The sequence below is a fragment of the Prunus persica genome, chromosome G1, assembly GCF_000346465.2.
Source record: "Prunus persica cultivar Lovell chromosome G1, Prunus_persica_NCBIv2, whole genome shotgun sequence".
Lineage (NCBI taxonomy): Eukaryota > Viridiplantae > Streptophyta > Magnoliopsida > Rosales > Rosaceae > Prunus > Prunus persica.
In genome coordinates this window covers 1,847,146-1,864,442 of record NC_034009.1, presented here as the reverse complement: position 1 = coordinate 1,864,442, position 17,297 = coordinate 1,847,146, and the positions used below count along the sequence as shown (strand labels likewise).

General features: G+C 37.3%; 2 protein-coding genes across 2 annotated transcripts; both read left to right on the top strand.

The window, feature by feature from the left end:
• On the top strand, positions 252–3,069 carry LOC18792231 (putative pentatricopeptide repeat-containing protein At5g37570). The gene has a single exon (XM_007224648.2). It carries the CDS (start codon positions 543–545, stop codon positions 2,226–2,228), a length of 1,686 nt encoding a protein of 561 aa, XP_007224710.1. The 5' UTR covers positions 252–542; the 3' UTR covers positions 2,229–3,069.
• LOC18793388 (acylamino-acid-releasing enzyme 1) lies at positions 13,215–15,137 on the top strand. The gene is made up of 5 exons (XM_020568547.1): positions 13,215–13,307; positions 13,417–13,986; positions 14,190–14,258; positions 14,654–14,730; positions 14,861–15,137. Exons 2-5 carry the CDS (start codon positions 13,780–13,782, stop codon positions 15,021–15,023), a joined length of 516 nt encoding a protein of 171 aa, XP_020424136.1. The 5' UTR covers positions 13,215–13,307; positions 13,417–13,779; the 3' UTR covers positions 15,024–15,137.

The window sequence follows — 17,297 nt, the reverse complement described above, 5'->3', positions numbered from 1 at the left end:
AGCCGCGCGGCTATACTATTTTGAGTTGCTTTTTAATATATTAGTATAGCCGCCCGGCTATACCAGGTTGTTCTTATTTTTAAAAAAATAGTATAGCCGCACGGCTATACGTATTTTGACACGTGGGCGCCTAATCGCGAGGAGGGTATTTTTTAATATAAATAGTCTAGCCGCTCGGCTATACAAGGTTTTTTTTGATTTTTTGATTTTTGATTTAAAAAAAAAAATAGTATAGCTGGAGCTCATCATTCTCTCCGTCCCCGACTGTTGAATCTGTGCCAACCTCTCATCACCGCCAAAAGCAAACGAACGCCGTCACACGAGGCTGCCACCATAGCCCTAAACCCTGAACCCTAAAGCCACGAAGCATGCAGCTGCTGGCAATTTCATTCTCTGATTTTTCAAGAATTTATTTGCTTGCTTGTCGGCACAAGGATCTTAACAGAGAGCGGAGATAGCTGTGTCTGTGCGATGAAAATCCAAACGAAGAAGAATAGATTTCAAAGCCATGCAAAGCAAAGCACGAACCTTTTTTCAATCCCATGCCTACCATCCGCTCCTGCTCATCGTTAGCTTCACCCAATAGCTTGCCCAGTTCGTTTTTAGCCTCAATCGCGACTTTGCTCAAAGCCTGTAAAACCCAATACCATCTACAACAAGTTCATGCGCAGATTATACACAAGGGTTTAGAGCAAGACTGCTTCCTCATAACCCAGTTCATTTGCCTCTGCAACACTCTCTCTTCCCTCTCTTACTCCACCGCCATCTTCGACAGCGTTCACAGTCCCAGTACCTTTCTCTGGAACACTTTGATCAAAGGGTACTGCGAAAGGTCGAGTTTTGCCGATACTGTTGGCCTCTTTGTTCGGATGAAGAGAGAGGAGGGTGTTCCCGATAGGTATACGTACCCGTCTCTCGTTAAGGCCTGCGCGAGTGAGGCGAAGGTCTGGGAAGGCAAGGCAATACATGGGTCTGCTGTGAGGTGTGGGGTTGATGGGGATGTGTTTGTGAGCACCAGTTTGATTGACTTGTATGGAAAATGTAGGGAGATTTTGTGCGCTCGCAAGGTGTTTTATGGAATGTCTGAGAGAAATGTAGTTTCTTGGACAGCTATGGTTGTTGGGTATGCCAGTGTTGGGGACTTGGACGAGGCCCGCAGGCTGTTTGATCAGATGCCGCAGAGAAATGTGGTGTCGTGGAATGTGATAATCAGTGGGTTTGTGAAATTGGGTGATTTGACAAATGCTAGGAGGATCTTTGATCAGATGCCTGAGAAGAATGTGGTTTCTTTTACTACGATGATTGATGGATATGCCAAGTACGGAGATATGGCGTCTGCAAGGTTTTTGTTTGACCAAGCCCCTAACAAAGATATTGTTGCGTGGTCGGCATTGATATCTGGGTATGCACAAAATGGTCAACCCAACGAGGCTTTGAAGATATTTCTTGAAATGAGTACGAGGAATGTTAAGCCTGATGAGTTTATAATGGTGAGCTTGATGTCAGCTTGTTCCCAAGTGGGTTGCTTGCAAGTGGCCAAATGGGTTGATTCTTACCTGAGCCAGAGCTCAATTGACGTTCGTCAGGATCATGTTCGTGCGGCTCTAATTGACATGAATGCAAAGTGTGGTAATATCGAAAGAGCAACAAGTTTGTTCGAAGCGATGCCTAAACAGGACATGATTTCATATTGTTCTATGATACAAGGGTTGTCGGTTCATGGTCGAGGGAATCAAGCTGTTGCCCTCTTCAATAAGATGTTAAATGAAGGTTTGGCTCCGGATGAGGTTGCTTTTACAGTCATCCTGACAGCCTGTAGCCGGGCAGGGCTCGTTGAGGAGGGTTGGCACTTCTTTGAATCAATGAGACGTAAGTACCATTTGACACCCTCTCCTGATCATTATGCATGTATGGTTGATCTTCTTAGCCGGTTGGGACGGTTAAATGCAGCTTATGATCTTCTAAAATCAATGCCTATGGAGCCTCATGCTGGTGCTTGGGGTGCACTACTTGGAGCCTGTAAGCTAAATGGCAATATAGAGTTAGGAGAATTGGTTGCTAATCGACTTTTTGAGATTGAACCCCTAAATCCTGGTAATTATGTGCTATTGTCCAACATCTATGCGGCAGCGGACTGCTGGTTTGATGTTTCTTCTGTGAGGGACAAAATGGAAGAGCAGGGAATTAAAAAGATAAGCGGTTGCAGTTGGATTAGTTCAAAAGGCTGAGCTTCTTGCTAACTCTCTTGATGCAATGCATGGAATTTATGCAGATGACAGACAATGTTCCCTGACGTCTACATTATGGAGTCGGAGTTTGATTGACAAATTTTAGTTGTGACTCCTAGCTTATTGGTGCTTAAGGAACCAAGCTGTTGGCCCTGCCTTTGACGTCGCTCCTACAGACGCAATTTCATGTGTTTCAACAATGCATGAAGGCATTCTGGTAGCTGAAAGTCTAACTTATCACCTCACGTAAGAGAATGGCGACTTGAATGTTGCTCTTTTGAAATCCTCATACTTGGAGCTGTGTAACCCAACGCTTATATAACATGGACTTATCACACAGGGATCCAAATGTGCTTGATCTTTGCAACTGAAATCTGTCAAATTAAACTCATTCAATCAAGCTTTTTCGTAGGTTCTTGCAGCAAACAGTTTTGGCTGCCCAACCATGTACATGAATTTCTGTTCCTTGATAGAATAAATTTATCAAATCTTGAATATGGGTGGGTGCCATTTATTCCAGACAGTCATAGTGATTGCACAAGACTTGTAAGGAAGATTATAAAGTTGGAGAATCAAAAGAGTACAGGTATTTGTGGAAATTGTCAAAATTGAGTCATTTTTCTGCCCTAAGGCATTTGTTGCTGGAGTTGGGATAGGTATAAAGTCAAAATTGTCAAAATTGTCAACGGAAAAGATAAAAGTATTCCTGAAGTGTAAATGTTCCCTTGGCCTGCTTCAAGAAATTTTTCCTGACCAGCAGAACACAACATCGTTCCAATATTTACCTCCCAGCATATGTTTAAAGTTGTTCACTTGATGTAAAGATTGTGTTCTTACTGCACGTGATGACACCATTGTATTTGTTTACATCCTTTGGGATTCTAGCATTCCCCTACTTGAAAAAAAAGAAGAAGAAAAACCTGTTTTATATATTACCTTCTATCATCAGCTTTTGGCTTGCATTGTTCTGACATATTAGCTTCTACAAAAATATTATATGAATGAAGTGGAACTCTGATGAGGTTCATTGTGCACACATATTTCTGTAACCAGTGTTACAGGTACCATCTTACCATTTTCAGTAGGAAATGCAAGACAATCACTCTAGCAATAATTATGACGATAACAACTTTGGGCACTTACAGGTATATTTTTCTCAAATGGTGTTGAGTAGAAGTGTTGATCAATGCCTAAAGCTCCCTTTAAGAACCTTTGAATAGAAATATAACATCCTAGTTAGTATACACAGATCATTTCACCAACTGTTGAAAGATGAGCTAGTAAATTTGGCTACAAAGTATAAACTAATGGAGTAGACCAAAAAATTTCGAAAATGCTATGGAAAAGAGAAGCTTTGAGCTCCAAGTGTCACTTTGGCTACTTGAAATCGCATAATCTCTAGGTGGGTCTTTAAAAAAATAAAATAAATAAATAAACAGTATAGCTACATGACTATATTCATGAAATATGTTATTATTAAAGCGTATAGACGTGCGGTTATACTCCTTAAATATATTATTTTAAAACGTATAGCCGCGAGGCTATACTAGGGTCCTTAAAAAAAAATCCCCGATTTTCATTTATCGTAAGAGTAGTTTAGAGCATTATCCATTACTATTAGGCCATTACATGAGTCTCTAATGTCCTCTTTTGATTTTTTTTTATTTTTTCAGACTTATTACTTGTATAAAGAATTTAGCATTTTCTCCTTTAATACTTGTGTTATACACACACGTATGTATTTTTCATGTTTAACACACGTGTTTTTTTTACAAGAAGACAAAATTCATGTATTATACACACTAATTTTCACATATTATACAGACAAAATTCACGTATTAATATATATTAGACATAATTTAGTAGCACTCAAGAGAATGAGGTAGATCAAATTAATATATATTAGACATAATTTAGTAGCACTCAAGAGAATGAGGTAGATCAAAGGTAAACATTCCCATGAAAAAAGAAAAAAGAAAAAATTGAACTCTCAGATTGATTTAACGTGAAATTTCTCCCCCTTCAATATCTACTTTGTATATGTTCAAGCTAGCAAATTAATAACTTTAAAGTATAAACTAATGGAAGTGGGCCACAAAATTTCAAAATTGCTCGGGAAAAGAGAAGCTTCAAGCTCCAACTGTCCTTTTTTTTAATAAATAAAAAAATAAAAAAATAGTATTGTCGCGCACCTATACTCCTGAAATATATTAATTTTAAATAGTATAGCCGCACGACTATACTCGTTAAATATATTATTATATTTAAAGAGTATAGCCGAGCGGCTGTCCTCCTGAAATATATTATTATATTTAATGAGTATAGCCAACCTCAGGATAACCACGCGGCCATACTAGGGTCTTTTTTTATTATTATTTTTTTATAGTTTTTTTTATATAAAAAAAAAATTTCCCTGATTTTCATTTATCGTAAAAGTAGTTTATATTATTATCCATTACTATTAGACCATTACCTAAGTCTCTGCTTTCCCCTTTTGATTTTTTATTTTTCCAAATTTATTACCTGTATAAAGAATTTAGTATTTTCTCCTTTAATACTTGTGTTATACACATAAGCACATATATTTCATGTTTAATACACTTGGTTTTTTACAAATTTTTTAATAATACAGACAAAATTCACGTATTATACACATAATTTTCACATATGTATAGACAAAATTCACGTATATATATAAAACATAATTTAGTAGCACTCGGTAGATCAAAGGCAAACATTTCCACCAAAAAAAGAAGAAAAAATTGAACTCTCAAATTGATTTAATATGAAATTTCTCTCCCTTCAATATCTACTTTGTAGATGTTCAAGCAGTAATGACTTTAAAGTATAAATGAGTCGAAGTAGGCCACAAAATTTCAAAATTGCTACAGAAAAGAGAAGCTTCGAGCTCCAAATGTCACTTTGGGCTACTAGGAAATCGCCTAATCGTTGGGCTGGTCCTTTTTCCTTTTTTTGTTTTTGTTTTTGTTTTTTAAATTAATAAATAGTATAGCTACCGGGCTATACTCCTAAAACATATTATTATATTTAAAGGGTATCGTTGTGCGGCTATATTGCTTAAATATATTAATTTTAAATGGTATAGCAGCCCGGCTACACGCCTGAAATATATTATTATATTGAACTAGTATAGCCGTGCGGCTATACAGGGGGTCCTTTTTAAATTTTTTTTCCCTGATTTTCATTTATCGTAAGAGTAGTTTAGAGCATTATCCATTACTATTACTCGAGTCTCTGCTGTCTCCTTTTGATTTTTTATTTTTCCATACTTATTACGCGTATAAAGAATTTAGCATTTTCTCCTTTAATACTTGTGTTATACACACACGTACGTATTTTTTAATACAAAATTTTCAATAATAGAGACAAAATTCACGTATTATATACATAATTTTCATGTATTATATAGAAAAAATTCACGTATTAATATATATTAAACAAAATTTAGTAGCACTCGAGAGAATGAGGTAGATCAAAGGCAAACATTCCCACGAAAAAAAAAATTTTAAAAATTGAACTCTCATATTGATTTACTGTGACATTTCTCTCCCTTCAATATCTACTTTGCATATGTTGAAACTAGGAAATTAATAACTATAAAGTATAAACTAATGGAAGTATGCCACAAAATTTCAAAATTGCTAGGGAAAAGAGAAGCTTCGAGCTCCAATTGTCACTTTGGCCTACTCGTAAATCGGCTAATCGCTAGGTGGGTCCTTTTTTATTTATAAGTTCTTAATTTATAATAATTAGTATATCTGTGCGGCTATACCCTTAAATATATTATAATATTTGAGGAGTACAGCCGTGCGGCTATATTGGGGTCATTTATCATAAGAGTAGTTTATAGTATTATCCATTACTATTAGGCCATAACCCTAGTCTCTACTGTCCCTTTTTGACTTTTTACTTTTCCAAAGTTATTACTCATATAAAGAATTTAACATTTTCCCGTATAATACTCGTATTATACATGTACGTACATATTTTTCATGTTTAATACACATATTTTTTACAAAATTTTCAATAATACAGACAAAATTCATATATTATACACATAATTTTCCCATATTATTGAATAGAAATAATATATATTTATATATTCAAATAAATTATATTAAAATATTATGTTGTGGCTGAACTTTTCAATTGTAACTTGCCAAATATTCATACTTTTTCCATTACGTATTTTATTAACCGTGAAAGAATGTGAGAGGCTAAGATTATTGCTTACTTGTTGTAACAGAAATGCAAGATGGTGATTTTACAATCTCTTTACTAACTATGAAAGAATGTGAGAGTCAATATTTAGTTAAGAATAATGCTACTCTTACCACATTTATATACCACATTTCTATAACACCTTATGTGGCAGATGAGGTGTACAATCATATTTCACTCGTTAGTTAAATAGCGAGCGATTTGCCCATTTTGATCATATTTAACTGGGCAGATGCCTATTTTGTTCACATCTCTCTTTTGGTATATACAATACAAAACTAGAGTCAAGTTGCCAACTTGCATATTTTTATTTTTTGGTGAAATGAAATGCCAACATGAATATATTGAAAACAATGAATCCTATGAAAGATTTCGCTGAACCCAATAGAAAAAGACAGTGGTCACCAGGGAAGAAGACGGTTGCTGAGCCAGTTAGCTGGCTTGAGCATGACCCAACTCTACCTTAACCAGCAGACACAGAAATGTCTAATAATGGGCAGTGCATGATTAAGCTGTAATTTACATGGAGACCCTCTTGCTCTTTTCTCTCTACGTGAGCTCTCTCTTTCTCTCTCCCTCCTTTTTAGTTCCTGTGTGTTCTTGTTCCTTACATTCTGTTGACTTTTAGTCGCTGAATCTAGTTTTTCTGGGTTCATCAGGGCATACCAAGGCCTCTTTGGTATTAGTCTTTTTTTGGTTTTCACAGATTACCAGCGGAACTCGAACCTATGCCTTAGTAGTGAAGATAACTATCTTTACTAACTCAACCAACCCTCCCTCGTTGGCAATGGTATCTATATTTCAAGTTACTTACAGAATTCTTTTGGTTACAATTGCCACTGCACATTTCAGCTATATACTTTCATTACCCCTTTGAAATCATATATTTATCTCCCGAATGAAAAACATTATCCCATACTTTCTGTTGGTTGTTTTCTTCTTGTTGATCTTCCTTACGATCTACGCTCTAGTAAAAGATTGTCAACAGTTTTAGCCATGGAGGGTTCAAAAGCTGGTTCGTTTAAGGAGATGCCTCTGGGGATAGATGCAACTGTGAACAAACATTTTCATAGAGGAGTGAAGACGATATCTAAAGAAGAAGAAGAGGAAGGAAATAGAAACAGAGAGAAAATTGTAAATTCTGATTTCTGTATTTCTTAAAACTAATTCACCAGCACTGTTACACTTTATATCAGTTTATGCAAAGCTTACCCGTATAACAGATCTAACTGTCTAACTAATTCTACTAACAACCCACGTGCCTTGCACACCTGATTTACTAACTGTTTAATATCACAGTTAACATTTTCCCTACCCTGTTACATCCCCTAATCGAAGATGACTACAATGTCTTGAGAATATAGGACTATGTAATCCTTTTGTGAATACATCTGCCACTTGTTCTTCTGTAGGGACATACTGTACCAGTAAGTCTTTCTTCTGAACTTTCTCTCTCACAAAATGATAGTCAATGTCCAGATGTTTGATCCTGGAATGGTAGACAGGATTGAAGCTAAGTGCTAAGGCAGATAGATTGTCACAATACATTACAGGAGGATTAGGTAGAAAGAATTTCACATCCTGCAACACCTGTCTGATCCAAGCAATATCTGCAGCAGTGTTTGCCAAGGCTCTATACTCTGCCTCTGTTGAGCTCCTGGAGACTGATCCCTGCTTTTTGGACTGCCAAGAGATGGGATTAGGTCCTAAAAACACTACAAAACCTGTGGTAGATCTCCTTGTGTTGATGTCCCCAGCCCAGTCAGCATCACTATATGCTGACAACTGCCAAGGATCACTTACTCTAGAACTGATACTCGTAAAATTGATGCCAAAACTCAGAGTACCTTGAACATATCTTAAGATTCTTTTGACTAGCAACCAATGAACATCAGTAGGATTATTCATATATTGACAGACTGTGTTTACTGCATAGGCCAAGTCAGGTCTTGTGAATGTCAAATACTGTAAAGCCCCAACAACAGTTCTAAACATGGTGGGATCAGATAACAGTTCACCACAATCTGTCAAAATTTGATTATGTGGTTTACACGGAGTTGAACAGGCTCTGCATGACTGCATTCCAGCTTTATGCAACAGGTCCTTAGCATATTTCGTTTGACTCACAAACAAACCTCCTGAGGCAGGATATGTAATTTGCAATCCTAAGAAATAAGCAAGGCGCCCCATATCTTTCATTTCAAATACTGAACTCAGGTTATCAACCACACTTTGTACCAAATCTGCATTAGAGCCAGTTAATATAATATCATCGACATATAGCAGCAACACGATCACATCTGAACCTTCGTGTTTCACAAACAAACTCGGATCAGAGTGGGATATTTTGAACCCCAGTGCTGGCAGATATCCTGTGAATTTAGCATTCCAAGCCCTTGGAGCTTGCTTTAGACCATATAATGATTTCTTGAGCTTACACACATACTGTGGATGAGCAGGATCTTCATACCCTTGTGGTTGACGCATAAACACCTCCTCCTCTAAATCTCCATGAAGGAAGGCATTTTTCACATCGAGTTGCCTTAGTGACCACTGATTCATAGCAGCAAGACTTAATACCAACCGAACTGTGGGATGTCTGACGACAGGGCTAAATGTTTCCCCAAAGTCTAAACCAGGTTGTTGACTAAATCCCTGAGCAACTAGCCTAGCTTTGTACCTTGCAACAGAACCATCTGAGTTCTTCTTTATTTTATACAGCCATTTACTTCCAACTATATTTTTGTTGCCAGGATTAGGCTCTAAACTCCAAGTACCTTGGGATTGAAGAGCCTCAATTTCCTCCTGCATAGCTTGAGCCTCAATTTCCTCCTCCTTTGTCTACGAATACAGGTTTACTGCCGATTCCTTCTAGTTCAACAGTTGCATGTTATGCATCTAATGCTCATAATCGGTTTCATAGCTCACGTGGTGTGTCTGGGCCGAGTGGTTCTCTGATGTCCAATAGTTCTAATGGTTTTGGTAGAGGAAAGTTCTCTACTGGAGGATTTGACAAACCAGCATCTGCATCCTCTCAGATGTCGGGCTCCAAATTTGGGTCTAACTCGTTTCATAGGAGCAATATTGTCCCTGAATGTCAGATTTGTTGCAAGCGGGGTCATACTGCTGCAAACTGTTATTCTAGGCATGATACCTCTACAGCCCAGGGCTCTGCCCCAGTGATTGAATGCCAGATCTGTGGCAAAAGGGGGCATGGAGCTCTTGATTGCTACCAGCGTTCCAATTACTCCTATCAGGGACAACCTCCTTCTCCTAAGATCTCCGCTATGACTGCACAGAGCGCTTATACCCCTACTCAAGTCTGGATTGCAGATAGTGGTGCATCTCATCACATGGTTGCTGACGTATCCTCATTGCATCATGTTACTCCCTGTGAATCTGCAGAACATGTTACAGTGGGAAATGGTGAAGGTTTGAAAATTCAGAATATTGGCACTACATCCCTCTCTTGCAGCTCTTCTTCTTTACATATGCCATCTGTTTTTCATGTGCCTAAATTGTCTTCAAACCTCTTATCTGTTCATCAGTTGTGCAAAGACAATCAGTGTCTTATATGCTTTGATGCTTCTAGTTTTTATATACAGGACAAACGAACCAGGAAAATTCTACTTCGAGGAATGAGCCATAATGGTATCTACCCCATCCCATGTACGCTGCCATCACAGTCCAAGGCAGTGGCATTTCTTGGAAAGAAAGTCAGTTCCTCTTTGTGGCATCGAAGACTTGGCCATCCCTCCAATGACATCGTCAAATTGATGCTTAAGAATTCACAGTTAGAGTCTCTAAATGATGATTCAAAAGTGATTTGCTCTTCTTGCCTTCATGGGAAAATACACAAGCTGCCATTTACAGATACTCATATTAAAACTAGGATTCCTTTTTCTAGAATCCATAGTGATGTATGGGGACCTTCCCATTTCAAGTCTCTAGATGGCTATAGGTACTTTGTATCGTTTTTGGATGAGTGTACCGGTTACTTGTGGCTTTTTCCACTATTCAATAAATCAGAGGTGTTTTCTAAGTTTCTTCATTTCACTGCATATGTTCAGAATCAGTTTAAGGCAACTATTCAATGTCTGCAGAGTGATGGGGGTGGTGAATATAGTAGCCACTTGTTTTCTAAGTTTCTGTCATCCAAAGGTATTCTTCATCAAGTGTCCTGCCCATACACACCTCAACAAAATGGAATGGCCGAGCGAAAGAATAGGCATATTATCGAAACTGCTATTACTATGTTGACTGAAGCTTCATTACCAGGAAAGTTTTGGTTTCATGCGACTGCTCATGCTGCCTATTTAATAAATCGAATGCCAAGTTCTACCTTGGATAATCAAGCTTCATATTTTCGGTTGTTTGGAAAGGATCCTAGTATTCACTCATTGAGGGTTTTTGGTACAGCTGTATATCCTTATCTTCGTCATTATAATGTACACAAGCTACAACCTCGCACAACTAAGTGTGTATTTCTAGGATATGCTACTGGATATAAAGGGGTTATTGGATATAATTGTGCAACTGCAAAATGTGTGATTTCTAGGGATGTCATCCATGATGAGTCTGTGTATCCTTTTGTGCCTCCCATCACTCCACAGCAGTCCTCCACTTCATCTTCTGGTATGAACACATCTCCAATTATAATTTCTCTCCCATCTCAGTTAGAGTCTGATTCTGCAGGTCCTGATATATCTGAGGGTATGGTCTCCGTAAGCTCCAGCTCTATACCTGCCCATTCTATTCCTAGAATTGGACCTATATCAGATGCATCTCCCTCTGTACAGTTTGAGAATGATCAGCATGCCTTTAGTGACCAGCAACTACAGGCTATCATACCTTATGACGCCTCTTCCCCTCTTCCACTTCCTCCTAACCCAGAACCAGTAAACACTCATGCAATGCAGACTAGATCCAAGTTGGGTATTGTTAAGCCGAAACAGTTTCAAGATTATCAAGGCTATTTCACCTGTTTAACTGCTGGTGTTGAGTTAGATGAACCGTGTAGTTATAAGGTGGCCTCGTACTCGGCTGAATGGCGGCAAGCTATGCAGGAGGAAATTGAGGCTCTTCAATCCCAAGGTACTTGGAGTTTAGAGCCTAATCCTGGCAACAAAAATATAGTTGGAAGTAAATGGCTGTATAAAATAAAGAAGAACTCAGATGGTTCTGTTGCAAGGTACAAAGCTAGGCTAGTTGCTCAGGGATTTAGTCAACAACCTGGTTTAGACTTTGGGGAAACATTTAGCCCTGTCGTCAGACATACCACAGTTCGGTTGGTATTAAGTCTTGCTGCTATGAATCAGTGGTCACTAAGGCAACTCGATGTGAAAAATGCCTTCCTTCATGGAGATTTAGAGGAGGAGGTGTTTATGCGTCAACCACAAGGGTATGAAGATCCTGCTCATCCACAGTATATGTGTAAGCTCAAGAAATCATTATATGGTCTAAAGCAAGCTCCAAGGGCTTGGAATGCTAAATTCACAGGATATCTGCCAGCACTGGGGTTCAAAATATCCCACTCTGATCCGAGTCTGTTTGTGAAACACGAAGGTTCAGATGTGATCGTGTTGCTGCTATATGTCGATGATATTATATTAACTGGCTCTAATGCAGATTTGGTACAAAGTGTGGTTGATAACCTGAGTTCAGTATTTGAAATGAAAGATATGGGGCGCCTTGCTTATTTCTTAGGATTGCAAATTACATATCCTGCCTCAGGAGGTTTGTTTGTGAGTCAAACGAAATATGCTAAGGACCTGTTGCATAAAGCTGGAATGCAGTCATGCAGAGCTTGTTCAACTCCGTGTAAACCACATAATCAAATTTTGACAGATTGTGGTGAACTGTTATCTGATCCCACCATGTTTAGAACTGTTGTTGGGGCTTTACAGTATTTGACATTCACAAGACCTGACTTGGCCTATGCAGTAAACACAGTCTGTCAATATATGAATAATCCTACTGATGTTCATTGGTTGCTAGTCAAAAGAATCTTAAGATATGTTCAAGGTACTCTGAGTTTTGGCATCAATTTTACGAGTATCAGTTCTAGAGTAAGTGATCCTTGGCAGTTGTCAGCATATAGTGATGCTGACTGGGCTGGGGACATCAACACAAGGAGATCTACCACAGGTTTTGTAGTGTTTTTAGGACCTAATCCCATCTCTTGGCAGTCCAAAAAGCAGGGATTAGTCTCCAGGAGCTCAACAGAGGCAGAGTATAGAGCCTTGGCAAACACTGCTGCAAATATTGCTTGGATCAGACAGGTGTTGCAGGATGTGAAATTCTTTCTACCTAATCCTCCTGTAATGTATTGTGACAATCTATCTGCCTTAGCACTTAGCTCCAATCCTGTCTACCATTCCAGGATCAAACATCTGGACATTGACTATCATTTTGTGAGAGAGAAAGTTCAGAAGAAAGACTTACTGGTACAGTATGTCCCTACAGAAGAACAAGTGGCAGATGTATTCACAAAGGGATTACATAGTCCTATATTCTCAAGACATTGTAGTCATCTTCGATTAGGGGATGTAACAGGGTAGGGAAAATGTTAACTGTGACATTAAACAGTTAGTAAATCAGGTGTGCAAGGCACGTGGGTTGTTAGTAGAATTAGTTAGACAGTTAGATCTGTTATACGGGTAAGCTTTGCATAAACTGATATAAAGTGTAACAGTGCTGGTGAATTAGTTTTAAGAAATACAGAAATCAGAATTTACAATTTTCCTGAGGAAGAATATGCTTCCCAGTCTAGACTACTTCAAGAATTTACTGGTATTTCCAGCATTGATAAGGCATGGATATTTAAATCTGACAGCGGTACGATTTCTCATATTTCTAACATGCATGTCCTTATTTCACATACAAGCCGTTGAAAGCCAAAGACCCATTTCTGATGAAGATACTTGCACACAAAACTTTGTTATAGGAATTGGATCCCAGGCAATGTTTTCAATTAGTCAACCAAATCTTTTGGCAAACAAAAGGAAGAAGTTCATTCTGTCCTCTCATGTTTTAAGAGAAAGTAACAATTCTGTAAATTTCCAATGGGCCCCATTTCCTGTGGAGATGACAGGAGTCTCTGTGATGGTTCCATCACCATCTGGTGCAAAGCTTCTCGTATTATAAGTATCTTCATGAACATTAGTGGTTTGGGGATTTCATTTGCATAGAGTTTTTTGTTTTTTGTTTTTAGGCATCTATAACTTATGCACTTCTGGTAGATGCTTTAGAAGGTGATATTTCATGTACTTTTAGGCATATTTAAGAATTTAATAATCTTGTAACTGAAATGCTGCAGGCACCAGATAAATTTGCTGCGGCAGCAACAAGAAATCCTGCTTGTAACCTCGCATTGATGGTGGGCACGACAGACATCCCAGATTGGTGCTATGTGGAGGCCTATGGAAGTGAGAGTAAAAATACATTCACAGAAGCACCTTCAGCTGAGCATCTGACTCTCTTTCACAGGAAATCTCCTATTTCACATATCTCAAAGGTATATGCTTAGGTTTGGTCTCCTTTTTCTGTTACTATAATTTTGAGCCTGTTCTGGACTATGAAACTAGCAGTATATTGGAATAGAAGGAAAATCTACAAAAAGAACTAAAACCGAAAAACAGTTAATATTGAGAAAGATATTATTTACTGAGAGGAGTCGTCTGCTACTTCTAACTTTTTTATTTTTGATGCTCTTTGCAGGTCAAAACACCAACCCTTTTTCTTTTGGGTGCTCAGGATGTTCGTCTTCCCGTTTTTACTGGATTGCAAGTAAGCTAATATGCTCCCCTCATAATGAACTACAAACTGAACACTTATCCTATCTCAATGGTTTGAAAACAATAACTAGTGCTTGGATAATTATTCTTCTTCCCTGCATTGCAGTAGAAAATTACTCTTTTTCATCTTTTAAAGATTTCCTTTGTCCCCAAAGGGGTGGGAAAATTTTGATGCATCCACATTTACCTGAAAATTTTGATGCATCCACATTTACCTAATCAAAATGATGTAAGTAGAAAAGTGATCTAGCACCGAGGCCTTTTATGATAAAACCTCACACACGGACTTTACAAGTGGTTAAGTTATCAATAGTATACGTGTCAGCAGTAGTAGTGGGCCGCTGATCTGTTTCTTGAAATCTTAACATGGATGTTTATTGTTTGTAGTATGCTCGGGCATTGAAGGAAAAAGGAGTTCCTGTCAAAGTCATTGTGTTTCCAAATGATACTCATGCAATTGAGAGGTAAAGTACGCACATGATCCAAACGTGATTCTGCATTGTAAACTTGTAGTGTCTCAGTCACTACTACAATCAAGCTCATAAAAGTTCATACTTGGTTTCATTTCAATCTGATTTGAAATCCTGTTTGCAGGCCACAATCCGACTTTGAGAGCTTTCTGAATATTGGTGTGTGGTTCAAGAAATATTTATCCTACATGAGCCAGCATTTCTCTCCCCTGCTTTTACTGTACAAATCTTTAATGCAATATTGCTGTTTATTAAAGTTCCACTCTGTAGGTTTGATCCACTTATAACCGAACTCTTCACCTTGAACTTGTTGAAGGTGGCTAGCCATGCCTTTGTTCATCATGTATAATCTGCAATCTGGATGGCAAATATTTATGTTTTAGAAGCTAACATTATCGAAATCAATGTGGAAAGTTAAACTGTTATATATCTTGATTACGAATTATTTGGTTGATTAGTATGAGATTAAATTGCACCGTTTCCATAACGTTTAGTTTAACATTGCAACATTTTTTTTTTCTTTGATTACATCAAGACTCAAAGCTAAGGCCTAAACCTTTCCAACAACAATCATACTCATTCACCAAAATAACAACAATCGAACTCTTATTATTTCATAAAGACATAATAAATTAATAGATGATGAAATCAGTTCAGTCTTTATTCCACTGACAGCAAACCTCATACGTTTTGTCATACCAGTTAAACCTACATGGACCATTTGGTACTATACGCCACCAACATTTGCTGCAATGCGGTGCGTCTCTCCGGTTATCGTATATATCGAACCATTTAAATGTGTTTGGCCACTGAAAACTGCAGTAGAATTGTGTACTGAATATCCAGCTAGGTCGAAAATTGAATCCAAAGGAAGCATGAGGAGGAAGCACTTGGACACCAATGTCGTCATCCGCTGATTTACAGTGAACTGTAAGGGTCAAGTTTCCACCCAAATCATTTGTGACTCTAACAAATCTTCGTTTTATGAGCAGCGTTCCTTCGTCAGTGTCACATATGTTTATTCGATACAACGAAAACAGAATTAGCAGCAGCATTGCATTTCGAATGAACCAAGCCATGCTTGTTTAATCTTAGTTGGAAAACACACTGGAATGCAATGCATCAGGTTTTCTTATAGTCTAGAATGCATGCAGTTTTAAAAAGGTAACGGATGAGGTACGTAGAACCAACCTGGTAACAATTTCCTGGGAATAAATGGAAAAGCAGGTAAACAAGCGAACGCTAAATCGTTGTTCGCTCAACGTTCCATATATAACCTTGATAAAACGACTAGGTACATTAAATCTGAATTTATTGTTGAAATTCAAGAAGGTTTCCAAATTAATTCTTACGTCCATTACAATCAGATATCATGGAGATCTTTCCAAATTCAACGTGTCTCATTAGTTACAATCGAATAAAAATTGTTTCCGTATATTGACCCCTACATTAATATAAAAAATGCAATAATGGCTTAGTTCAGGGTATCTTAGGGACAAATATATAAAATATGAAAAATGCTAGATTTACCACATTTTTATACCACATTCTATACCACCTCTCTAATAGAGGTGGCCCAATTGTATTGGTGGGCTCCACCTCTATAAGAGAGGTGGTACACAGTGTGGTATAAAAATGTGGTAAGCCTAGCATTACCCATGAAATATTACACATAAGCTTGATTAGGTAAGTTTACTTAGTTAGATCCTAGTCACCTTAGTCAAAAAAACAAAACAAAACAAAACAAAAAGAGTATAGCAGCGCGGCTATACTCTGGTATACTTAAAGAGTATATTTGGGAGGCTGCGTGAAATATATTATTATATGTAACGAGGCTATACTCATTAAATCTATATATATAAAGCAAAAGACAGAGAATGGTGAAACATTCAAAATACCAGAAAATGCCCTTGGTTAATGCAAACATTAAGAATTCAAATTATTAATTAAATGAGGATAATATTGTAAATTCACACTTTTTCATATTTAAAAAAATTAAAAAAAAAAGAAAAAATAGATAATGGATCCTATTTTTATGGAACACAACTACTCATTATCTTTTTTAATTCTAAAATAAATTTATTTATTTTTTTTAAAAAGCCTCTTGCAAGCGCGGAAGCGCGTGTGGAGAGGCTAGTATAGATAAAGCAAAAGGCAGAGAATGGTGAAACATTTAAAATACCAGAAAATGCCCTTTGTTAATTCAAACATTAAGAATTGAAATTATTAATTAAATGAGGATAATATGGTAAATTCACATTTTTTAATATTAAAAAAATTAAAATTAAAAACAAAATAAGATAATAGGTCCTACTTTTATGGAAGATACTACCCTTGTTATCTTTATATTAATTCAAAAATAAAATAAAAAAGAAAAAAAAAACCAATTGGCACATGCGTGAGCATGTGTCAAGAGGCTAGTATATTATTATATTAAAAGAGTATAGCCGATCAGCTATACTGGGGTCTTTTTATTTTCATTTATTGTAAGAGTTGTTTAGAGCATTAACATTATCCATTACTATTAGGCTATTACCCGAATCTATGTTGTCCCCTTTTGA